Source organism: Sus scrofa, chromosome 13, assembly GCF_000003025.6.
Source record: "Sus scrofa isolate TJ Tabasco breed Duroc chromosome 13, Sscrofa11.1, whole genome shotgun sequence".
In the NCBI taxonomy this organism is placed as follows: domain Eukaryota; kingdom Metazoa; phylum Chordata; class Mammalia; order Artiodactyla; family Suidae; genus Sus; species Sus scrofa.
In genome coordinates this window covers 77,316,463-77,340,331 of record NC_010455.5, presented here as the reverse complement: position 1 = coordinate 77,340,331, position 23,869 = coordinate 77,316,463, and the positions used below count along the sequence as shown (strand labels likewise).

The window sequence follows — 23,869 nt, the reverse complement described above, 5'->3', positions numbered from 1 at the left end:
GTTTAAATGTTCTCTCCATTATTGCAGGTGAGGTTTTGAAGTCTCCAACTATTTTTATTGAATTGTTAGTTCTCCTTTCAATTCTCAGTTTTTGCTTCATATGTATTTTGGAGCTCTGTTGTTAGGTGTATATATATATTCATAATTGCAATGTCTTTCTGAAAGACTGACTTTTACTTATCACTATAAAATGTCCTTCTCTGTCTCTAGTAATTTTTGTCTTAAAGTCTATTTTGTCTGATACTGGAGTAATCACTCTATCTCTATTTTAGTTATTGTTTGCATGGTATATAGCTTTTTTTCCATTCTTCTACTTTCTGCCTTTCTGCCTTTGAATCTAAAGTGTGTTTCTTATAGATAACATATACAGGCATATCTTGGAGTTGAAAACTTCAGTTCCAAACCACTGTGATAAAGTGAATATTATAATAAAGCAAGTCACATGAATTTTTTGTTTCACAGGGCATGTAAAAGTTATATTTACATTCTGCTCTAGTCTGTTAAATGTGCAATAGCATTATCTCTTAAAAAACAATGTCCTTACCTTAATTTAAAAATGCCTTATTCCTTAAAAATACAAACCATCATCATACAACACAAGGTTACCACAAACCTTTCAAACACAATATCTGCTAAGTGCAGTAAGCAAACAAGCACTACAAAATTAAATATGTCTGTAGTTAGATCATGCATTTTGTTTTAATACAGTTTCTGCCATTATATGTCATTTCCTACATCTCTGTGTCTATATTTTCCCTCTTTTATCACCTTCTTTTATATTCAATGGATATTTTCTAGTGTAATATTTTAATTCCTTCAGTAATCTTTAATTTTTTTTTAGTTTTCCTAGATCTTAAAATATACACCTTAACTTAACAAAATTTACTTCAAGTTTATTCTAAAGAAATATTAAAACTTTATTCTTATATAGCTCCATTTCTTCCTTCCCTTTTTTGTGTCATTACTGTTACACATACTGTATCCAAATGTTTCAAACCCAACAATACAATGTTATAATGATTACTTGCTATAGTCACATGTCTTTTAAAATAAGCTGAGAGAAAAAAGGGTGCCAGGTATATATTTATAGAGTGTTATATTAACCTTCTCATTTACTGTTTCTGGTTCTCTTTGTTTCTTTCTGTGGAGACCTACCATCTGGTGTCATTTCCTCATTTCCTTACTCTAACATATCTTTGCTCTCATCCACTTTTTTTGTGTATGTATATTGTCAAATATACATTTTATGTTATTGGCCCAACACATAGAAATCCATATTGTTTTATACAATTGCTTTTTTTAAAAGTGAAAAGGATAAAGTAAATATGCAATTATCTTATCCTTTATAACTACTTGGTAATTACCCTTCAGCACTCTTTGTTTTTTGTGGAAATTCAGATTACTCTCTGATATCATTTGCTATCAGCCTGAAGAACTTCCTTTAATATTTCTTATGAGGCAAGTCTTCAGCAACAAATTCTCTAAGCCTTTGTTCGTCTGGGAATGTTTTTATTTCATCTTCAGCTTTGAAGTGTAAGATTCATGTTGGATAGCTTTTTACTTTCAAGACATTAACTATGTTATCCTGCTGCCTTCTGACCTTCATTGTGTCTGATGAGAAGTCGGCTTTTAAATTTATTGAACTTTCTTTGTGTGTTATGAGTTATTTTTCTCTTACTACTTTCAAGATTTTTCTTTTTTAATCTTTGGCATTTAACAAATTCACTGTGATGGCATCTGGTTGTGGATCTCTTTGCATTTATCCTACTTAGACTTTGTTGAGCTTTGAGGATATATAGTCATCAAATTTGGAAATAATTAGTCATTATTCCTTCAAGTTTATTTCTGGTCCTTTCTTCTCCTGGTACTCCCATTACACCTATCAGTGTACTTAATGGTATCCCATATTTCTCTCAGGCACTGTGCATTTTTCCTTTTTTTTTTTTCCTATCTGTTCTTCAGATTATATATCTCTTTTGATATATCTTGAAGATTACTGACTTTTCTTCTGTCAGCTCAAATCTGTTGAGCCTCTTTAGTGAATTTTTAATTCCATTGTTGTGTTATACTGTAGACTTTCTATTTGGTTCTCTTTTTTTATCATTTCTGCCTTTTTTTTTTAGAGCTGCACCCATGGCATATGGAAGTTCCCAGGCTAGGTATCATATTGGAGCAAGAGCTGCCATCCTGTGCCACAGCCACAGCAATACAGGATCCAAGCTCATGGGAACACCAGATCCTTAACTCCCTGACCCACAACTTCATGGGATACTAGTTAAGGTTCATTACTGCTGAGCTACAAATAACAGTATTTCTTATCATTTCTATCTTATTCATATTCTCTAATGAGAAACATTATTATTATGCTTTTAATTCTTTTTTGTAATGATTTTTTTCCATTATAGCTGGTTTACAGTGTTCTGTCAGTTTTCTACAGTACAGAAAAGAGACCCAGTCGCACATACATATATTATACATTCTTTTTCTCACATCGTCTTCTATCATGTTCCATCACAAGTGACCAGACATAGCTCCCAGTGCAATACAGCAGAATCTCATTTCTTATCCATTCCAAAGGTAATATTTTGAGTCTATTAACCCCAGATTCCCAGTCCATTCCACTCCCTCCCTTGGCAACTATAAGTCTGTTCTCCAAGTCCATGTGTTTCTTTTCTGTGGAAAAGTTCATTTGTGCCATATATGAGATTCCAGATGTACGTTATATCATTTGGTATTTGTCTTTCTCTTTCTGACTGGCTTCACTTAGTATGAGAGTCCCTAGTTCCATCTGTGTTGCTGCAAATGGCATTATTTTGTTCTTTTTTATGGCTGAGTAGTATTCCATTGTGTATTTATACCACATCTTCTTAATCCATTCATCTGCCGATGGATATTTAGGTTGTTGCCATGTCTTGGCTATTGTGAATAGTGCCGCAGTGAACATATGGGTGCATGTGTCTTTTTCGAGGAAGGTTTTGATCTGAATGTATGGCCAGGAGTGAGATTGCTGGCTCATACAGTAGTTCTATATTTAGTTTTCTGAGAAATCTCCATACTGTTCTTCCATAGTGTTTGCATCAATCTACATTCCCACCAACAGTGTAGGAGAGTTCCCTTTTCTCCACACCCTCTCCAGCATTTGTTATTTGTGGATTTATTAATGATGGCCATTCTGACTGGTGTGAGCTGGTACCTCATAGTACTTTTGATTTGCATTTCTGTGATAATCAGTGATGTTGAGCATTTTTTCATGTGCCTATTGGCCATCTGTGTATCTTCTTTGGAGAAATATCTATTCAGGTCTTTTGCCCATTTTCAATTGGGTTGTTGGCTTTTTTTCTGTTGAGTTGTATAAGTTGTTTGTATATTTTAGAGATTAAGCCCTTCTCAGTTGCATCATCTGAAATTATTTTCTCCCGTTCTGTAAGTTGTCTTTTTGGGTTGTTTCGTTTTGTTTTGTTTTGTTTTGTTTTATGGTTTCCTTTTCTGTACAAAAGCATGTCAGTTTGATTAGGTCCCATTGGTTTATTTTTGCTTCTATTTCTGTTGCCTTGGGAGATTGATCTAAGAAAACATTTGTAAGGGTTGGTGTAAGAAAATGTTTTGCCTGTGGTTCTCTTCTAGGAATTTGATGATATCTTATCTGATGTTTAAGTCTTTAAGCCATTTTGAGTTTATTTTTGTGCATGGTGTGAGGGTGTGTTCCAGTTTCATTGATTTCCATGCAGCTGTCCAGTTTTCCCAGCACCACTTCCTGAAAAGTCTGTCTTTTTCCCATATTATATTCTTGCCTTCTTTGTCAAAGATTAATTGGCCGTAGGTGTCTGGGTTTATTTCTGGGCTCTCTGATCTCTTCCATTGGTCTGTATGTCTGTTTTGGTAACAGTGCCGCACTGTCTTGATATACTGTGGCTCTGTAATATTGCCTGAAGTCTGGGAGAGTTATGCCTCCTGCTTGACTTTTGTTCCTCAGGATTACTTTGGCAGTTCTGGGTCTTTTATGGTTCCATATAAATTTTTGAATTGTTTGTTCTAGTTCTTGCTTTTAACTCTTTAGCCATGGTTTTCTTAAGTTTGAACATATTTATAATAATTGCTTTGCCATCGTGGGTCAAGTTTCTATTGCTTGGAGGTTTTTTCCCTATGTATAGGTCACATTTCCTTATTTCTTGCCTGTCTCATAATTTTTTGTTAAAAACTGAATGTTTTAGAAGTTCCCATTGTGGCACAGCGGAAACAAATCCTACTAGTATCCATGAGGCTGCCAGGTTGATCCCTGGTCTCGCTCAGTGGGTTAATGATCTGGCATTGCCATGAGCTGTGGTGTAGGTCGCAGACATGGCTCTGATCCCAGGTTGCTGTGGCTGTGGCTGTGGCTTAGGCTGGCAGCTATAGCTCTGATTCAACCCCTAGCCAGAGAACTTCCTTATGCTGCAGCTGCAGCCCTAAAAAGCAAAACAAAACAAAACAAAAAAAGCCTGACCATTTCAGATAATATATTGCATATGTAATACATTGTAAAATAATAATTTAGCTACTCTTTTTTTTTTTTTTTTTTTTGGTCTTTTTAGGGACACACCCATGGCATATGCAAGTACCAGGCTAAGGGTTGAATCAGAGTTTTAGCTGTTGGCCTACGCCACAGTCACAGTAACATGGAATCTAAGCCGTGTCTGCAACCTACCCCACAGCTCACAGCAACGCTGGGTCCTTAACCCACTGAGTCTAGCCAGGGATCAAACCTGCATCCTTATGGATACTAGTCGGGTTCATTACCACAGAGCTACAATAGGAATTCCAACTTAGCTATTCTTTTTTTTTTTTTTTTTTTCCCCAGTATACCCACTCTTGATACTGATTCTCTATTCCCCCTGGAGATTGATATTATTGGTTGCTTGGTCATTTATTTGTTTAGAGACTTGTATTAACAGACTCTGTGACGTTCATTTCTTTTGCAGTATACAGTGTCTCCTGTCCCTGCTCAGATCTTTTTTTTTCCCTTGTCAGCATAAGTCTCTTATTAATCAATGACTGAGCTTAAACCTCCTTAGGAAGTTAAGTTTTTACCTTTTACTATTGGATGTGTGTGTGGCTTTTGAAGGTCATCACTCACAGTTCAGTGTATTTACTTTGCCCTGTGGTCAGCTAGAGGAAGGGTAGCCATGGGCCATGAACAGTCTTTCAGACTGACAGGAAATCCTGTGATTTAATTTACTTATTTATTTTAACTATATTTTTTAGAGCAGTTTCACAACAAACATGAAGGCAAGGTACAGAGAATTCCCATCCCTTAGTCCCCCTGCCCCTACACATGTATACCCTCTCCCTTGATCAACATCCACTGCCAAAAAGGTTGTTTTTCTGGGGAGAGGGCACATCAAGCTCCTTACTCCACCATTCTAGAAATCCTGCCCTGGCTTAAACCTTTTAAAAGAAAATTCAATAACCTTTTTGAGCCAAACTTCTGTTTGTTTTTTTTTTGAATATCGGTATTTAAAAACAAAGGAAGAAATATAGGAAGAAACATACACACACTCTTAGTAATACATTTGCCTCTTCAAAAGTATTCCAGGAATATGTAAAGCAGAACCTTAAATTGTCAATCCCTCTCTTTCCAGAGGTAACCACTGTTAACAGTTTAATGTGTGCCTTAAGGATTCTTCAGAACCTTCAGAGAGAGCCTCTGGTTATGTAAAAAAAATTAAATAAGTGATACATGAGCTGCTTCCATAAAAATGACTTCTTCTGTTGTGTTTCTAGTCATTCATACCTAGAAAAATTCCTTACGGAACAGATGATGGAAAGGAGAGAAGATGTGTGGCTTCCGCTCATCTCCTATAGAAATTCGTTAGTCACTGGAGGTGAAGATGATAGAATGTCTGTCAACAGTGGAAGTAGCAGCAGCAAAACCTCCTCAGTAAGAAATAAGAAAGGACGACCTCCCCTTCACAAAAAACGAGTAGAGGGTAAGTGTGCCTTTATTCTTTCTATGAGACAAGTTGTTTGCCTCGTGTTATAAAGTGGTAAATAATCTCTCTTTTTTTTTTTTTTTTTTTTTTTTTTTTTTTTTTTTGTCTTTTTGCTATTTCTTTGGGCCGCTCCCACGGCATATGGAGGTTCCCAGGCTAGGAGTCAAATCAGAGCTGTAGCCACTGGCATACGCCAGAGCCACAGCAACGTGGGATCCGAGCCGTGTCTGCAACCTACACCACAGCTCACAGCAACGCCGGATCGTTAACCCACTGAGCAAGGGCAGGGACCGAACCCACAACCTTATGGTTCCTACTCGGATTCGTTAACCACTGTGCCACGACAGGAACTCCATAAATAATCTCTTGAAGCAAGATAATAACTGTTAAGCAGATTATTCCCTTGTATGTTTCATACGCACTGAGAGGTGAGAGGTTCAAGGATATAGGTTGAATAGAAAAAGTGGGACAGGAAAGGAATAAGGAAAAAGAAGTTGAAAAAGCATTGAACACAGAGGAAGATAGGCACAGAGTAAAAGAGCTAGAAAGGCTTATAAAATTGATTCCCATACTATAGACCTCTGATATATTAAAATTTAAAATAAGACAGTCATCATTGTTATTCTATAAAAGTGCATCCTAATATAGGAGAGATTTCTGGCACATTGAGAGTAGAACCACCCTGAATATACCAGCACAACTTTCCATTTGGTTAGATTTATTTTTGTATATAAAATATTTTTGTATATAAAATATTTGTATATAAAATATTTTTGTATATAAAATAAAATAGTGACGGCCAAATCTGGTTTTATAACCAACATGGGCTGTGGGGAACAGGGACTTGAACTGTCATGAAAGTGTGCTCAATAATATTCATATATCTGGAGTTCCCATTGTGGCGCAGTGGTTAATGAATCCGACTAGGAACCATGAGGTTGCGGGTTCGATCCGTGGCCTTGCTCAGTGGGTTAAGGATCCGGCATTGCCATGAGCTGTGGTGTAGGTTGCAGACGCAGCTCGGATCCTGCGTTGCTGTGGCTCTGACGTAGGCTGGCAGCTACAGCTCCAATTAGACCCCTAGGCTGGGAACCTCCCATATGCCACGGGAGCGGCCCAAGAAATGGCAAAAAGACCAAAAAAAAAAAAAAAAAAGAAAAAAAATATATATATACACACTCATATATCCAAAAAGACTAAAAATTGCTTTATTAAAACAAAGCATTACTCTTAAACTAGGAGAAAACTCAAAGTAAAAATGCTTATTTGCTCAAATCATCTTACTCTATTTCCATATTTCTCATAATAAAATTTATTCAAACCAAGGAGGGTGGCAGTGATCTGAATTATGCTCCATTGCTTCTTTTCTATAAACTTTTATTTACCTTTCAGCCTCTCACCTCTGCTGCCTAAAAAATAGGAACTCTTCAAAAATTTTGCTGAAGTCTATAGCAAAATTAATTAGAATATAAATCTAATGTGTCTTTCATCATTGGGAAGGCAGTAGTAACTACTGATGAAGAGTACAAACTCTTACATTCAGAGTTCTGGAATTCAGACCTGGCTTTCTCATTTTTCAGCTGTGTAACCTTTAAGCAGGTTACTTAACCTCTCTAAGCCTCAATTGCTAATCAAATGAAGGATGATCTGAGTACCCATCTGTTAGCCGCTGTGAATATTAAATGAGATACTCCCAAATAAAACACTTGGTACTCACACAGTGCCTAGCACAGTGCTTGCCACATAAGTAGCATCCAATAAATGTTAGCTGCTCTTGTCAGAATGTCAGCATCATGTAGCAATGCCCCTTACCGAGCATCAGTCAGTGGATTAAGCTACTCTCTTTCGAAAAGAAAGATTTTAAAATATTTACAGAATTTATGTTAAAGATTTCCTTTCAAGTTTCAGGTTTGGGACTTAGAATCTCTTTGGTCCAGAGAATGAAAATACAAAACCCTTTCTTTATGGTATAGGATCCTGAACTTTTCTCTAAAGAATGATTCCAGTCTTTTCCTTTGAAAATATCTTCTAAAACAGCCTCTATTAGGATGTCCTGCATCTTTTTATCTATCTATATTTTTTCTGCTCACAACTTTTCTTATATGTAATATTCATATTAGTCAACATTCATCAGATCCTTGCTATGTACCAGGAATATGTTTTATGTGCATATACCACTTATTTATTGACTAATATTTGTAAAGTACTTAGGTCAGTTCCTGGCACATAATAAATGCCATTTAGATATTTTATAAATCAGTTCTGAGTTCAACACTATTACCCAGATTTTACACAGAAGAAACAAAGGCTTAGAGAATGTAGCTTACCAATTATCTATCCCCTAATGGAGCAGTTAGTATTATTATCCTGAGGACCAAGAGAAGCATATATGAACTAGATAAACTAATTTAGTACTCATTAAATTGCAAAAGAAGTAAACTTGCTCCGTATCAGTTTCACATTTATCAAGTAACTAAGGAAACTTACATGCTCAGGACCCTTAGGCAACAGAGTTTCATCTGCTTAGGATGAAAATGAGAAAGCTTTGCAAGAAATGTTTTCACTGAGGAATCTTATTAGGGGTTAGGAGGATCTTTCAAGAAGAGTGAGTTCTTTATTTATTCAGCAAGTCTTCAAGCACCTTCCTAAGAACTGTGCTAGGTGCTGGAGGTTAGGTATTAATAAAAAGAATTCATAGCATAGAAAGGGAGACAGATAAGCAGGCAGTTTCATTTCAGCATAGTGAGTGCTTTGATGGGCCAAAAAGATTCTCTGGGAACTCAGAGGGAGGGACCAAACTCATGAATCAGGGAAGATTTTTTTGGAAAAGATGACATGTAGTAGAGAGCTGAAAGATGGTTCTTACCAGATTAAGAACCTAAATGAGGGAGTGCTCTTGTGGAGCATCAGGTTAAGGATCCAGCATTGTCACTGCTGTAGCACGGGTTTGATCCCTGGCCTGGAAACTTCCACGTGCCTCTGGAGCAGCGTGCTCCCCCCCCCAAAAAAAAAGAACATAAATGATGCCATTCTTATAATCATAAAATTTTAAGTGCAGAGAATAAAAGTTTTGAATTAAACATTGAATGAAAAGTGGCATAAATAAAAGAAAACAAAACATATCTTTGCTAAGAAGAAATTCAGTAGTTGAGCTTCAGCTCTGTAGAATGACCTTAACCAGACAATAGTTAGGTATTTCCAGGAACAAAAAAGCCTATCCAGAACTTATATTTTAGAGAGAATACACTGAGAGAGAAAGAATTCTTGATGGCAAAGGAGAAACCTCCCATGCACCAGCATCTCTGCAACTTAGGGAGGAAAAACAGTGAGAGTCATACTATATTTTGTGATTAAAATTCTTCAGAAGGTAATACATAGCCATAGCAGTAATCCTTTTTTTGAGTCTTCCTATGTCAAGAAAATGCAGTGACCCTTGAACAAATAGGGTAGGAGGAGAGTTAGAGGCACTAACCGCCTACGCAGTTGAAAATCCGTATTGCTCTACAGTACATATGCATGGTTCCACATCTGGGGTTTCAGACACTTGCAGGTCATGTAATACTGGAGTACGTATTTATTGAAAAAATCCACATATAAATGGACTTATGCAGTTCAAACCTTATTGTTCAAGGGTCAAGTGTAATTTAGAATTTCTGTAGAAAGAACTTTATAATTACATAGTATTTTATCAGGATTTAGTTTAGGTGTGCAAATAATGCTGTAAATAATCATTTAATCTGTTCAAATCTTTATAAATGATCTTCAGAAAAAAGAGAAAAATAGTTCCTCGTCTCGTGAAGAAACTTAAATATAATTACAGGGATAAAATACATACACACACACACACACACACGACAAATCACCTGCCAATGCAGGACAGTGTATAAATAAGCCCTAAGCGAGCAGGAATTTCCTCTAGAAGCTAAAAAAGAATGGTAACTGGGGGCTGGGTGGGGGGTGGGGTGACCAAGGAAGGCTTTCCTGAAGAGGTAGAACTTAGAGGCATGAAAACAGTAAGTCCTCAACCCATTTCCACAAGTATGACTTGGCAAAAGTTATTTCTCTGGTGACTAGTGCCTAATTGTGCAACAGGATTTGCCGATTTCTCAGTAAAAGCCAGCCAAACTAAGTGCTTCTGCGTGCCATATGAGACCCATTAAATAGACTGTTTATTGCTGGAGCAAAGGAAGGTGGAGGGGGGTCTCTAGCTAGCCACATTGTTTACCTCCTACAAGGGATTAATTCTCTAGAGATGGTTGAACTTGGAAGAGATGATAACATTTGATGGTTACATTTAATCCTTACAACTCAGTGAGGTCAGGTAATAACATCCCCATTTTCTGTATGAGAAAGAGGAATTTTGGAAGTTTAATAACTTATACAAAGTCACACAAGTGAGTGTTGTAACTGGAATTCAAACACCTAGGCAGTCTATTCCAGAGCCTTGCTCTTCAAGTCTGTGCTGCAACTTCTACCATAGTTAATCTCATCCATGACATTCTCTGACTCGAACTGGAATTTTACAGATGAAAGCCTGGATAATACGTGGCTGAACAGAACTGACACCATGATTCAGACTCCTGGTCCCCTGCCGGCACCACAACTCACCTCCACTGTACTTCGGGAGAATAGCCGGCCCATGGGAGAGCAGATTCAGGAGCCTGAGTCTGAACATGGTTCTGAACCTGACTTTTTACACAAGTAAGTAGTAAAAAATCATTTTCTTGGCATAAAACCTTCAGCTCTTGAAGTAAGAAAAATTATTTCATCCAAGCATATTACTGGTCATTTCATGAAAAAACAAAGCCATAAATAGAGTTTAAATAATTTATATTAGAAGATACATAATAAGTCTGCAAAACACTTGCCATTATCAGTTCCTTAAAGTTCAGAGATCTTTCAATGCGTTGTGTCTCACTAAGTGCTAATTTCATTTGGAGTTTGCAGATTCACCGGGCAGGTCTGTTTCTTCTCAGAGATTTGCCAAGAACACATGCAGTCTTACTTCCTTGGCAAGAGAGCCTGTAAGAGTATCTGCTAAGGTTGTTCCTAGTCTGAACACCAAATAGACTGTATATTACTTTTATCTTCTGTTTAATTAATAGTACTTTGTCTTGGTTAAGTTTATGTTTTAAACTCGAACTGTTCATAGATTAAGAATTGTTAAAATAGTGATAAATTCTGAGAATAGTTGCCCTTTCTCTAAGAGAGAATTAGTTTCTACCTTTTCCCACACTAGCAATTAAAATGTTTTGTAGTACTACAGCTCTGAAAATTGTGGCAAAGGTAGGTTGATGGCATGATTTTTACTATAAAGAACCTTAACTTTTTCTTTGTTGTTTTCCATTTGACCTTGAAGGTCTCTTAGCTCCTCACTTGTGTTTCTGGTCATATTAGCATGATTCTGTGAATTACTCTGATGAATGAGAGAATTCTCACTTGATCTCAAAAAATTTAGGTTGAAAATGTTAAGAAGCAGTGTTAGAGGTATTCAGATCCTGGGTTTTCATAGGGAATCTTCGCTTTGAGGATCTATCTTCTCCAAACTTGAAAGAATAATCATTGTCAGCCATGGCATAGCTGGGCATTCTTAGAGGGTAGTTTGCCTGCGACCAGCATCCCACTCCACTTCCTGGGGGTAGGGGTGGAGATCATGCAGGGCCCTCCTAATTTGAGCAGCCTGCCTTGCTTCCCTGACCTTACCATGTCAGTGCTTCCTGGCTGTGGTCTTGAAACTGACAGGATTAATGGCCTGAACCTAGCCAGAACACAGATTGGGACTTGAACCCATGTGCCAGGACTTGAACCCAGCCTAAACCCAGATTGCGACTTGAACCCAAGGATTTTTTTGTTGTTGTTTTGTTTTGCCTTTCTCTAAGGCCGCACCCACAGCATATGGAGGTTCCCAGGCTCGGGGTCTAATGGGAGCTGTAGCCACTGGCCTACGCCAGAGCCCCAGCAACGCCAGATCCGAGCCGAGTCTGCGACCTACAGCACAGCTCATGGCAACGCCAGATCCTTAAACCACTGAGCGAGTGAGGCAAGGTTCAAACACACAACCTCATGGTTCCTAGGCAGATTCCTTAATCACTGAGGCATGACGGGAACTCCCGAACCCAAGGTTTTAAATTAGAATCACTCACCCTGTGTCTGGACTCACTGAGGTTCAGGTTCTTCATGTCTCAGCACAGAAGGAATTCAGTGAGAGACAAAGTGATCGGCAAGAAATAGATTTATTAGGATAGGACACTTGTGAGAGATTCAAGAGGGCAAGCACGAAAGCTCTGCCCTGAGGAGCTACAGTTTTATCATCCAAGGGGAGTAGGGGTTGGAAAAGCCTACCTCTTCCTTTCTGGAAGTAGCAGCTCCTCTTTAGTATCCCTTAAGGTATGTATTCAAATCCAAAGAAGGGTGGTCCTCAAACTCTTGCCCTTGGTCTGAATATGAATGTAGGCCTAATCCCATCCCCACACCCAACGACCTGAGGCAGTTCTCAAGGCTGCACTAATGAAGCAAACCTGCCTTGTTCTGCTGGCTTTTTTGAGCAATTTATTTACTTACAGCCATCTCCCAATGCCCCCTAAGTTTCTCTCCTTATCTGTGGTCCTTTACTGGGACTTCTAAAACTACCTGTGTCTACTTCATCCCTATCAGTCTGTCATCTTTTCCTTGCTATAGGTTTATAGGTTGAATCAAGGTGGTAGCCTGCGCATAATATAAAGACAGCTGCTTCGAGAGAACTTCATGTGGCAGATAGTAGCTACCAAAAATCATTACAGTTTACATCATTATAGTTTACATTATAGTAAAACTCCCAAGAGGCGTATTTATGCAGGTGTGCAAATGTGCCAGTAACTACAGAGCACAGTTGAAGATTTGGTCCAACATGTACCTAACTCCAAATCTCCTCAGAAGGACAGAGAAAACATGTTATCTACCCTTTCTTGTTCACAGCTCTGGAGAGCTCTGGGCCACCAGGCCAACATCATTCCTGTCCCTTAGGGGACTGAGTGTCTAGCTAGGAGCACTTCTTAAGTAGACCAACAGCTGGATACAGAAGTCTGAGAAGTGTACTTGTTTAGCAAGGATTTGGGATATAAAGCTGATAATTTAAGCACCTATAGGGGAAGAAAAGATTTTCCTCAACCCTCATAGGACCCCTGGCTGGGTCTGAAAATTAAACTGACAAAGATAGTTTAATAGGAGAAAAGCATACAAATTTTATTAAATATTTACATGTATGTGGGAACTGCCACAAGAGAATGAGGAAGACCTCAAGAAGTGACCAGAGCAGAAAGCATTTAAATCTCTTAGACAAAGAAACAGTAAATTTATGAGGAAATGACAAACAGGTTTGGACTAGGGATAGTCCATCTAAGTCTAGGTAGTCCTCATCTTCTTTAACCAAGAGAATAGACATTAGTTTTAAAAGGGTTTGTTGTAGGTTCCTCTGGTGCCCTCTCTGGGTTGATGTCTCCAGTAAAAAAAAAAAAGGAAAGAAAGAAAGAAAAATGTATGTCCTGCCTTCAGGCAGAAAAGGGAGAACTTTTTCTGTGTTTTACTGTTTAATTGCCTTCAGCCCAAAGTAATTTTTATCCAAAAGAGGTGGGGGGGGGAATATAGTCTGATTACCTTCACACCTAACAGTCAGCTTCTCTTAGGGACTTTGGGTTCTCCAGTTTACTGCCATTTCTGCAAAGGCCAGTAAAATGATCTCACCTTTGGCCGTGGAATAAATCCAGCTAATCCCCCTCCATGGGGGATTAGGCCAGCAAACTATGGCATTAGCATGGGACTGATTAGCTAAATTCATCATCTTTTACCACAGGATGAATAATAGTATCCTCTCTTAGTCCTCAGATGCAGATCTCTTGGTTAGGCCAGCCAAAATTGGAAGACTTAAATCGCAAGGACAGAACAGGAATGAACTACATGAAAGTGCGAACTGGAGTAAGACATGCTGTGTAAGTGTAACATCAAGTGTCACAAGAGCGCGATGACTACATGATGCTGGCCATTTTGTATCATGACTTGGGCTTCTCTGATGTTTGGTCTTAGAAGAGGAGTTACAATCATAGTTCAGGATATGCTATGTGACATAGGCTAGGAATGGAGGGCTTGGGCTCTGGAGGCTTTCAGCATTTAAATCCTAGTGTTGCCACTTGCCAGCTGTGTGGCCTTAGGTAAGCTCTAAAACCTCTGTGGTTCCAGTTCTTCATTTGTGAATGAGAAAATAATAGTACCAGTCACTTAAAGAGTTTTGTGGAAATTGACATATAGCTAAATAAATGTTAGCTGGTAATATTGTTAAATAATACTTCCTTCTGATGAGTTGAGATAAAATCTTGAGTGAGCCAAATGAATGTTCCTTAATTACCTTAGAGTTCAGTATCAAATTAGTGAGTACACAAATTAATGCAGTCTCTAGGTTATAATTGGAAAGTGTGCTTTCATTGGTTAGAAGACCCAGTGTAAGAACCAGGACTCCAAATTCTATGCGCCTGAATAGCTGACTGCTTTCTCCTTATCAGTCGGGGCCTAATGGAGGAAGATGCAGAGCCCATCTTTGAAGATGTGATGATGTCATCCCGGAGCCAGTTAGAAGACATGAATGAAGAATTTGAAGACACCATGGTTATTGACCTGGTAAGGAAGTTCAGTATGTTCTTTTTCTGTTAAAACTTGTGAAGGTATTGGTATAAGGTGGTGCTTTTGTTTTCAGTGCTCTGTGAGAAGAAGAGGCAGAGGAGGAACACTGACCAAGAGGGCCAGTGCAGCACTTACGGGCATTTGGATGAGCTTGTATTTTTCAGGCCTGCTTTCAAAGCAGTCAAATTTTGAATTCTGACAATAACAGGAACTGATTCCTTCTTGTTACCTTCATGAAAAAGAGCTCATACTAGATCTTTGAGTATAGCATGTACATCTGGCCTCCTGTATTTTAAATTGGAATCTGACAACATATGCTGCTCCAACTTATCAACCAGATGCAGAATATGGATCTTATTTGTTGTTTAGTTGTGAAAAGATATGTTTAATATAAGGGAATCTGCATATGGACTAAGTAAGGTGATACTAGAATTAACAACTTTGTTGGAAATAGTAATACAAGGTAGTTATGTTTTAAGTTTCCATGTGTTAAGAGATACACACTGAAGTAGTCATGGGGAAATGGTGTGGAAAAGACCAGGAGAGTCAGTGCAACAAGATTGGCCAAATGTTTGACAGTTGTTGAAGGTGGGTGATGGGTGCATGGGGGCTCCCCATACTGCTTTCCTAGTGTTTTAACTTGCTAGACTGCTAAAAATTACCATTGACTGGGTGGCTTAAACAAATTTACTTTCTCACACTTGTGAAGGCTAGAAGTCTGAGATCAAGGTGTCAGCAAAATTGATTTCATTCTGAGGACTCTTGACTTGTAGATGGCCATCTTCTCCCTTTATCTTCACATGATCTTTCCTCTTAAACACATGATGTTTAAGGACATGGACTGTATTGGATTAGAACCCACCCACATGATCTTTTGCCTCAATCACCTCTTTAAAACACCCTGTCTCCAAATACAGTCATATTCTGTGGTCCAGGGATTAGGACTTCAACATATTTAGGGGGACATAATTTACCCATAACATTCTACTTTGTGTATTTTGAATTTTCCATAATGAAAAGGTTTAGTAAGAAATATAAATGAGGAGTTCCCGTCGTGGCTCAGTGGTTAACGAATCCGACTAGAACCATGAGGTTGCCGGTTTGATCCCTAGCCTTGCTCAGTGTGTTAAGGATCTGGTGTTGCCAAGAGCTGTGGTGTAGGTTGCAGACGTGGCTCTGGCGTAGGCCAGCGGCTACAGCTCCGCTTCAACCCCCTAGCCTGGAAACCTCCGTAAGAAATGGCAAAAAAGACAAAAAAAATGTAAATGAGACCACACCACCCAAATCTGTAATCTCCCTCAACCTGCCCAACAGTAGCTCTCCATCTACCTGCTTGGGGAATTTAGTGAAGTTTCATCACCTAGTGTTTGATCAGTTCTTATAAAAATTCTATGATTGAAAGGTATGTTGTTTATATGCCCCAAAATGACTTCTATGCATTTACACATAAGTTGAAAGCCTTTTTTTGATCTAAGTGATAATTAAAAGCTACAGTTATATTTTTTTAATGTATGTTCTGTAAAATCCAGAATCTTTTCCTTTCAAAATTGATCCTAACAGTTCTTTGTATTTGTTACCATTAGAAATATTAACTGATTATCACAGTTCATTGTCCTAATGACTCTCAGGAAAAAATTAAGTATCTGGCTTCTCTTTCCAGCCCCCATCAAGAAATCGGCGAGAGAGAGCTGAGCTGAGGCCAGATTTCTTTGATTCTGCAGCTATCATAGAAGACGATTCAGTAATTGTTAAATTATTACTTTTCTATTATGGTTTCTGTTTTATTTATGCATGAAGTTAACAACCGTTTCATTTTTCCTAGGGATTTGGAATGCCTATGTTCTGAAGTCTGAAGAAAATTTACAAATCTGGAACTCTATTATTTAGAGCTAGAGGCCTATATACTGTGATAGCTTGTATGGGGGAAAAAACACTTTTGATGTGATCTGATTTTTTAATCAAATGATTGAGGTCAATCCCTTTTTGCAGTGACAGAAGAGGAGCATGTAAATTACGCAAGGGAATGTTGGTGAATGTCACCTCAGAAAGACTGACCTGAAAAATCATTTGTGTCCCATTATTGGACTTATCCCAATACAGATGTGTGTGTTTTTCTGGAGGGAGGAAGAAATTTTAAATTTTTAAAACAGCTGACAAGATAAACACTGTTATACACCTGTTTTATGAAAACTCAGCATTGAGTAAAAAAAAAAATATTTTTAACTTTATTTTCCTGTTGTACAATTTAAAAACCGTTTTAACATTTTGCCTTTTTATGTTTTAAAAGCTAACCATTTTTATTAAACCTATGAGTAAGCAGCTCATCCTAATTGCCGAAGAGTGTTTTGGAGCTCACTGGATTTGGTTGACCTTGTGGAATATAGAAACATGGAGGAGCAGAATATTGACAAGCTAAGATGAAATTCCGACAGTGCATCTCTGCCAAAAACCACACACCCTCTGTGGATATGGATATGAATTCCCAGATTTTATATACTCTTGAATAAAAAGGTTTATTTTTATTTATAAGGGGGCATAAAATAAGAAATGTCCATGCAGCCATTTTTTCCAACAGATGCTGTACACACCATTCATTTTATATAGAATAGGGAGACTCAAATACAGTACATTTTCTATTGGTATTTGTTCTGTGCATTTTTAGCAACTTCTACCAGCAAATAAAGTATTCTCAGTAAAACAAAAATGGTTCTCAAGTTATCAGTTTGCTGTTTTTACCACTTATTTCATGCCCTTCCAAATTCAAGTTACATGGACTTCCTTTTCCTTAAAAAGATAATCATGAAGAACTTCTTCACCATTCAAACGTAATTTTAAGTGTAACATAACCGTGTCTACTTCCCATGCACTTAATACCCTTATGCACTAATTTTGTGAATTAAGTTTACCAATTATAGAAGTATGTGCTGCCTAGAAGTCTGTGCTTAGAGGGTGAAGTTCTTAAGCTTACCTTGAAATACAGCTACATTTCAGTGTTAAATGTGCATATTAAGAAAAATTCTTTGGGGGAAATTTTGAATCTTCAGGACAGACAGCCCAGTGGTTTAGAGTTACATTCTGCTTAGACTTTTGACTTGCTGCTACTGTTATTTTTTAAAGCCCACTTAGCTTCTTCCTTTCTGATTTCTAAAGTAAGCCTCAATATCCAAACCAATCCATCCACAGCTGTTTCTGGGGTGGTTTTTAAAGGAGCTGCAACAGAAGGATGAGGCTTTCCCTTTTTACCAAAAAATAAAAGCATAAAAAAAAATCTGTGCAGCCAATGACTATCTTTTATGTAGAAAAAGCAAAATGGATATTTTATTCATCCTTTTAGTAAACAGACAAACTTTTCTCAACATTTGTACAGTTCTGAAAAAATCTTGGTCACCAAAAATGTTTTATCTGTGAATTTAGCAATTGCTAGGCTCCAGTTAGGGGGGCTGGGGTCTCACTTTCTTCCAGAAATGTGAGTTTCACTGGAAGTGAAGGGGCAGGAATGACTGGACTGTCCACCACGCCAGCCCTATCCACCTGTGGTTCTGGCCAGGGAGCAAGCCGGGAAGTGCCCTGGCACCTGCACAGATTGATCCTTTGCTTGAGTTTCATGTGGAAAACAGATGCTTAGAACTGTAGACTACCACGCAACGGGAAAGGCTTAATATCTACTCCAATGGGTTTCCAGTTCAGTTTGAAGTCAATCGAATTTTTGTATTTTCAGTGTCTCCTTGATTGGTTTTGCTAGTAATTCTGTAAATTGTACATTTGCAATATGAGGTTTTTTTCCTTTTGTACAATTTGAAACTGATGCTTCACCTTTCCTTTAATAAACTATTCAAAATCAGGCTTGTGGTAGTCATCCTATTGTTCCTACTAGGTAAAACTGTAAAAGAGGTGCTTTCTAATCCTTCTCAACAGAATGATGAGGCTTTCCCTTTTTATCAAACACTGAGAGTTTGTTCTTTCAGATAATCTGTTAAATGACGGCATATTACTATTTTACTTTTCTAAGCAAGCCGAATTTTTGGACTAGCGCATCAATTTTCTTCCATCACTTGGATATCCTTGGAGAAGGTGAGAGAGTAGCTGGGCCAAGTGGTCTGTTGATCAAGAGACAGTCTCTTGGGGACTGAGTTTTGGAGGAGGCATTCAGGCACTATCAACAGGTCTGAAGCGTGGGTCTTTCCCCTACCAGAAATCCAGACCCTGCACTAATATGCATGGGTTCCCCCTAGCAGTGCCTTCAAAGACGACTTGTATTCTACATGGCTGCTAAAGAAAGTGAGGGGTTCTCTTGACACTGGTGCCAGAAGTCACTGAAAAAAAATCATACTCTATACTTTATGGGCCAGGCTATGTTCATTATTTGGGCCATGTTCATTAGATGGCCTAAGATGCCTGTGCAGAAGAGTCAGGGATGCATGGGATAAATCAGGTGAGTTTTCCAGGCAGTCAAGGAGAGAAGGTGATGAGGATGAGTCTCTGACAGCTCATTTTGAAGGTTATACGCTTATGAGATTAGACCAGGGCTTTACCCATATATGATTCTACCTTGCGACAAGCTTGCAAACCTCCCAGATGTTGCTTGACTGTGACTCTCCATTGACCCTGCTCCCAGGGGAGAATCTATCACACAAAGAACGGTGTCTTTGTGGGAAACAAAGGCTTAGTGCCTGCTCGGGCTCTTTTTTTTCTTCTCTTTATAGCCACAGTGTGTGTAAGTTCCTGGGCTTACGGTTGAATCAGAACTGCAGCTGTGGCCTTCACTACAGTCACGGCAACACCAGATCTGAGCCACATCTGCAACACACGCTGCAGCTTGAGGCAACGTCAGATCCTCAACCCACCAAGTGAAGCTGGGGCTCTTCATACCAGACAGAACTCAGGTATGGTTCCTGCCCTACCCCTGTACATGCCTTGCTCTCCAGGGGTCTATCACTTCTTGAAGAACAGCTTTCTGCTCCCAAGCACATAAAGGAGGCATTTCTCATCACAAGGACAGTAGGGGCATGGTCAGTACCTACCTAAGGCCACCACATCTGCCCAAATGTGCTGGCTGTACTCCAGAGAGGCCCCAGACTGAGACACTGCCCACTAAGCGGCCACTACTTGTGCATAGAATGGACATCCGTTTCAATGCTGACGGGAGCAAGAACATGAGGACCAGTTCCACTGAAATAAACCACAGCTCTCCAGAAATCTTTGTGAACCAGAAGGACATAAAACATTCACATTCTCAAAAGAGGTGAAGTCTAGGTTGGTTAACAACTCTATTAAGTGTGTTAACTCGGTATACTGGGTGAGTGTCCTTTACAGGCTTCTCTGGCTGGGCAAACCATATCTAAAGCACCAGCAAAAAGCATCAGTGTGTCCAGAGGCAGCGAACTGGGCTGGGAAGACCAAGACATGGTCAGAAGAGAAGGTGGAAAAACCTGATGCATACACAAGCACTGGAAGGCTGCATCATGGATGTGCATGCTCCTCGTTACTCCAGCAGCTCAACAAGAAAATTCTTAACTCATCATGCAGGAGGTAGGAGGGCTTTCCAAACTTAGTAGCTGTTTGGGTTGGGCCAGTCACAGGTGGAGCAGACCACTGCCTTTCTCACTCCAGTCTTCTGGGGTTCAGATCCCAGCTTTGCCACTCATTAGCCATGTGGCTTAGTACAAATCTGTTTACTTAAGGCAGGGACAGTTACAGAAGGACACTCACTGTGCCTCCTACCTCCATACAATTCTTTCGGTCTAAAGACAGACACTTGACAGCACTCTGCCAGTACACCCAAGTCCTCTCTGGGTACAAGATTCAGCATTTTTCTTTGTCCCTTTAAGATGAGACCACAATTGGGAAAGGCATTCATAATAGCAGCTGATAAGACTCACTGCCAGTCCCTGCCATCCAGAGAGACTGGTCTTGATGAAGCTCCCATGGCCTTACAGCTTTGTGTCTCCTTAGCCACCAGCTTGGTTTCTAGGTAGGCCAAATCCTAAGTTGGCAGACCCCACAAATCAGATTGGCTAGACAATTTTAAGCATTTAAGCAACACGCTAACCAACCTATAGGATTCTTCCCTAGCCAGGAGGCCTCTAGAAGCCCAGAAGAGCATTCCCGCTGTGGCGCAACAGGATGGGCAGCATCTCTGCTGCACCAGGACACAGAATCAATCCCCAACCCAGCACACTGGATTAAAGGATCCAATGTCACCCACAGCAATCATTACGGCTGTGGCTCAGATCTGATCCCTGGCTTGGAAACTCCATATGCTGCAGGGTGGCCAAAAAGAAAAAAATTTAAAAGTCCAAGAGTTCCCATCATGGCTCAGTGGGAGCAGTATCCACAAGGATGCAGGTTCGATCCCTGGCCTCACTCAGTGGCTTAAAGATCCAGTGTTGACATGAGCTGTGGTATAGGTCGCAGATGTGGTTCCGATCTCACATTGCTATGTCTGAGGCGTAGGCCGGCAGCTATAGCTCTGATTCAACCCCTAGCCTGGGAACCTCCATATGCCACGGAAGCGGCCCTAAAAAGACCAAAAAAATTTCTTTTAAGTCCAGGAGTCTGCCCCCACTCCTTCCCCAGTTCCCAATGGCTTACAGTCTTAGCGCTGGTGCCAAAGAGGAGTACAAAGAATCTCTGTCAAACATCTCTGCCCCCTAGGAACTTGCCACCTAATTAGGAAAATATGTTTCAAGCCAAGAAATGCAAGGGGGATAAGGAATGCACTATTAGGTGCTCACAAAATCCTATTATAAGAGGAATTAGATTAAGCTCACAAGTTGAGATGAACTAATGGAAAAGTCAGGCCTTTCAGCATGAGCAGATTGGAACTGCTAGGAGCAGGACAGTGTTCTAGATGGAGCTGACAGGATGCTAGGTTCAGAAAACTTACTAGGTGAGCAAGAGAGACAGACCAGAACCTTCTGTGTGGGCTGCAGATATTGCAAAGTCACTATCCCCTGGAAGTGCTAAAGCAGAAAATGGCAAGAAAATGTGGGCCTGGAATTAGTCTAGTGGCACAGAACAAGACTGCTGGCTTAGGTGGAGGAGGCCACAGAGACCAGGAGGAAGACAGTTGCAAAAGTACTCAGAGACAACTAGAATGGGAGAGTCCCATTCTCCAACTGGACAGGGAGGAAAGATGTTCAAGAAAAATAACTTCAAAGGCATAAACTGGAATGGTGGGGAGGCTTGGTGGAAATGGGCAAAGCGGGTGATAGTCACATATTAGTTTAAGTCAAGTTGAACTTAAAAGATGCAGCGTCAGGAGTTCCTGTCGTGGTGCAATGGTTAACAAATCCGACTAGGAACCATGAGGTTGGGGGTTCAAACCCTGCCCTTGCTCAGTGGGTTAAGGATCTGGCGTTGCCGTGAGCTGTGGTGTAGGTCACAGACACGGCTCAGACCCCGCGTTGCTGTGGCTCTGGCGTAGGCCGGCGGCTACGGCTCCGACTAGACCCCTAGCCTGGGAACCTCCATATGCTGCTGGGGAGCGGCTCAAGAAAAGGCAAAAAGACCAAAAAAAAAAGATGCAGCGTCAGACAGGGCTTAGAAACCACTGGAGCTCAGGGTCTGCAACGAGGGAAAGCCATCAGTGGTGGGAGGACCCAGGGCTCTCATAGAGAGAGCACCTGACATGCTTTAATGCTGAAGTCACTTAAAATCACCACTTCTGGTATAACTTTTAATACTTTACAAACTCAATAAAAAAAAGTCAACAAGGATGGGAGAAAAACTCCAAAGTGGTCTACAAACATAAAAGACTGATTCTTTCAAACTGATAACATAACCATCCAAGTTACTCATCCAAATAACCTTTGATTTAAAAGTCAGAACTATAAAAAGTCTTGAACTTTAGAAGGTAGCTCTGAAACTTGTAGAACTGAGCAAATGAGTACAATACCCTTGAACAACACAGGTTTGAACTGCACAGGTCCACTTACATGCAGATTTTTCAATAGTAAATACCACAGAACTACTACAAGATCCACGCTGGTTCAATGTGCAGACATGGAACCAGGCATGCAGAGGACCTGTCTTCAGGGGACAGTTTTACATGGCTTCTCAACTGCAGAAGGATGGATACCCCTAAGCCACATGTTGTTCAAGAGTCACGTGTATACCGAAGATAGGATGAGGCTGTTTCATCAGTGTAGGAGACAGACAGATGAACTTGTATATTGGATTGGAATTTAAAGCTTCAATATGAATTCATGATTTTTAAAATATATGTAATGTATACTTACATAAACATGTTTCCCATATACATATACACACACACATATATACACCCGTATTTGTATAAATATTTTGTAGTCTGCCAAAAATACCTAGAAGCAATGACACCTCAGTATCAATGTGAAAATCTAGCGCCAATGTTACTTCTAAATGACATCTACTAGGAGTTCCCATTATGGCTCAGCAGTACTAGGAACCCAACTAGTATCCCTGAGGATGTGGGTTCAATCTTGGCCCCACTCAGTGGGTTAAGTATCCAGCATTGCCATGAGCTGTGGTATAGGTTGCAGACACTGCTCAGACCTGGCATGGCTGTGGTGTAGGCCAGCAGCTGCAGCTCCAGTTCGACTCCTAGCCTGGGAACTTCCATATGCCATACCCGCAGCCCTAAAAAGGCAAATAAATAAATAAATAAATGACATCTACTAAAAGAAACCAGGGCTCTCAGAGAAATCACTGATTCCAGATCTGGGCAAAGAAATATATAAGATGAACTTGGTACATTATCTTGTGTCAAAAAAATAAGGAAAGTACACAAAAAACTACTGTTACATATCAAAAGGACCGAGGAACCTGCCTGAAATTGCACCCCTCTGATCATATCAGCAAATTCTGAACATCAAAATGAGTAACACCGAATTTTTTTTAAAGAGTTCCCGTCGTGGCTCAGTGGTTAACAAACCCACCTAGGATCCATGAGGATGCAGGTTCAATTACTGGCCTCGCTCAGTGGATTAAGGATCCAGAGTGTTGCTGTGAGCTGTGGTGTAGGTTGCAACGCCTCGGATCTGGCATTGCTGTGGCTCTGGAGTAGGCGGCAGCTACAGCTCTGATTCGACCCCTAGCCTGGGGATCTCCATATGCCATGCGTGTGGCCCTTAAAAGACAAAAGACAAAAAGAAAATCTTTTTTAAAGAACCCATGAGTCTCTATTTTTCTTGGTTGAATGATTAAATATATTCAAACATTTATGAAACACCTTCTATATACCAAGTACAGATTTCAATTATGAATAATAA

The 23,869-nt window shown here is 39.7% G+C and overlaps 1 protein-coding gene across 3 annotated transcripts in view; it reads left to right on the top strand.

The window, feature by feature from the left end:
- Positions 1-18,460, top strand: part of STAG1 (stromal antigen 1) — a 541,662-nt gene extending 523,202 nt beyond the window's left edge. For 2 of the 3 annotated variants that reach the window (XM_021071122.1, XM_021071123.1), the window contains 6 exons: positions 5,761-5,966; positions 10,496-10,670; positions 13,823-13,933; positions 14,501-14,615; positions 16,279-16,359; positions 16,441-17,886. In XM_021071122.1, coding sequence (XP_020926781.1) covers positions 5,761-5,966; positions 10,496-10,670; positions 13,823-13,933; positions 14,501-14,615; positions 16,279-16,359; positions 16,441-16,464 — 712 coding nt within the window. In that variant the 3' untranslated portion in view covers positions 16,465-17,886. Of the gene's footprint in view, positions 1-5,760; positions 5,967-10,495; positions 10,671-13,822; positions 13,934-14,500; positions 14,616-16,278; positions 16,360-16,440 lie in introns of all 3 variants that reach the window. The other variant, XM_021071121.1, reaches the window with a different exon arrangement.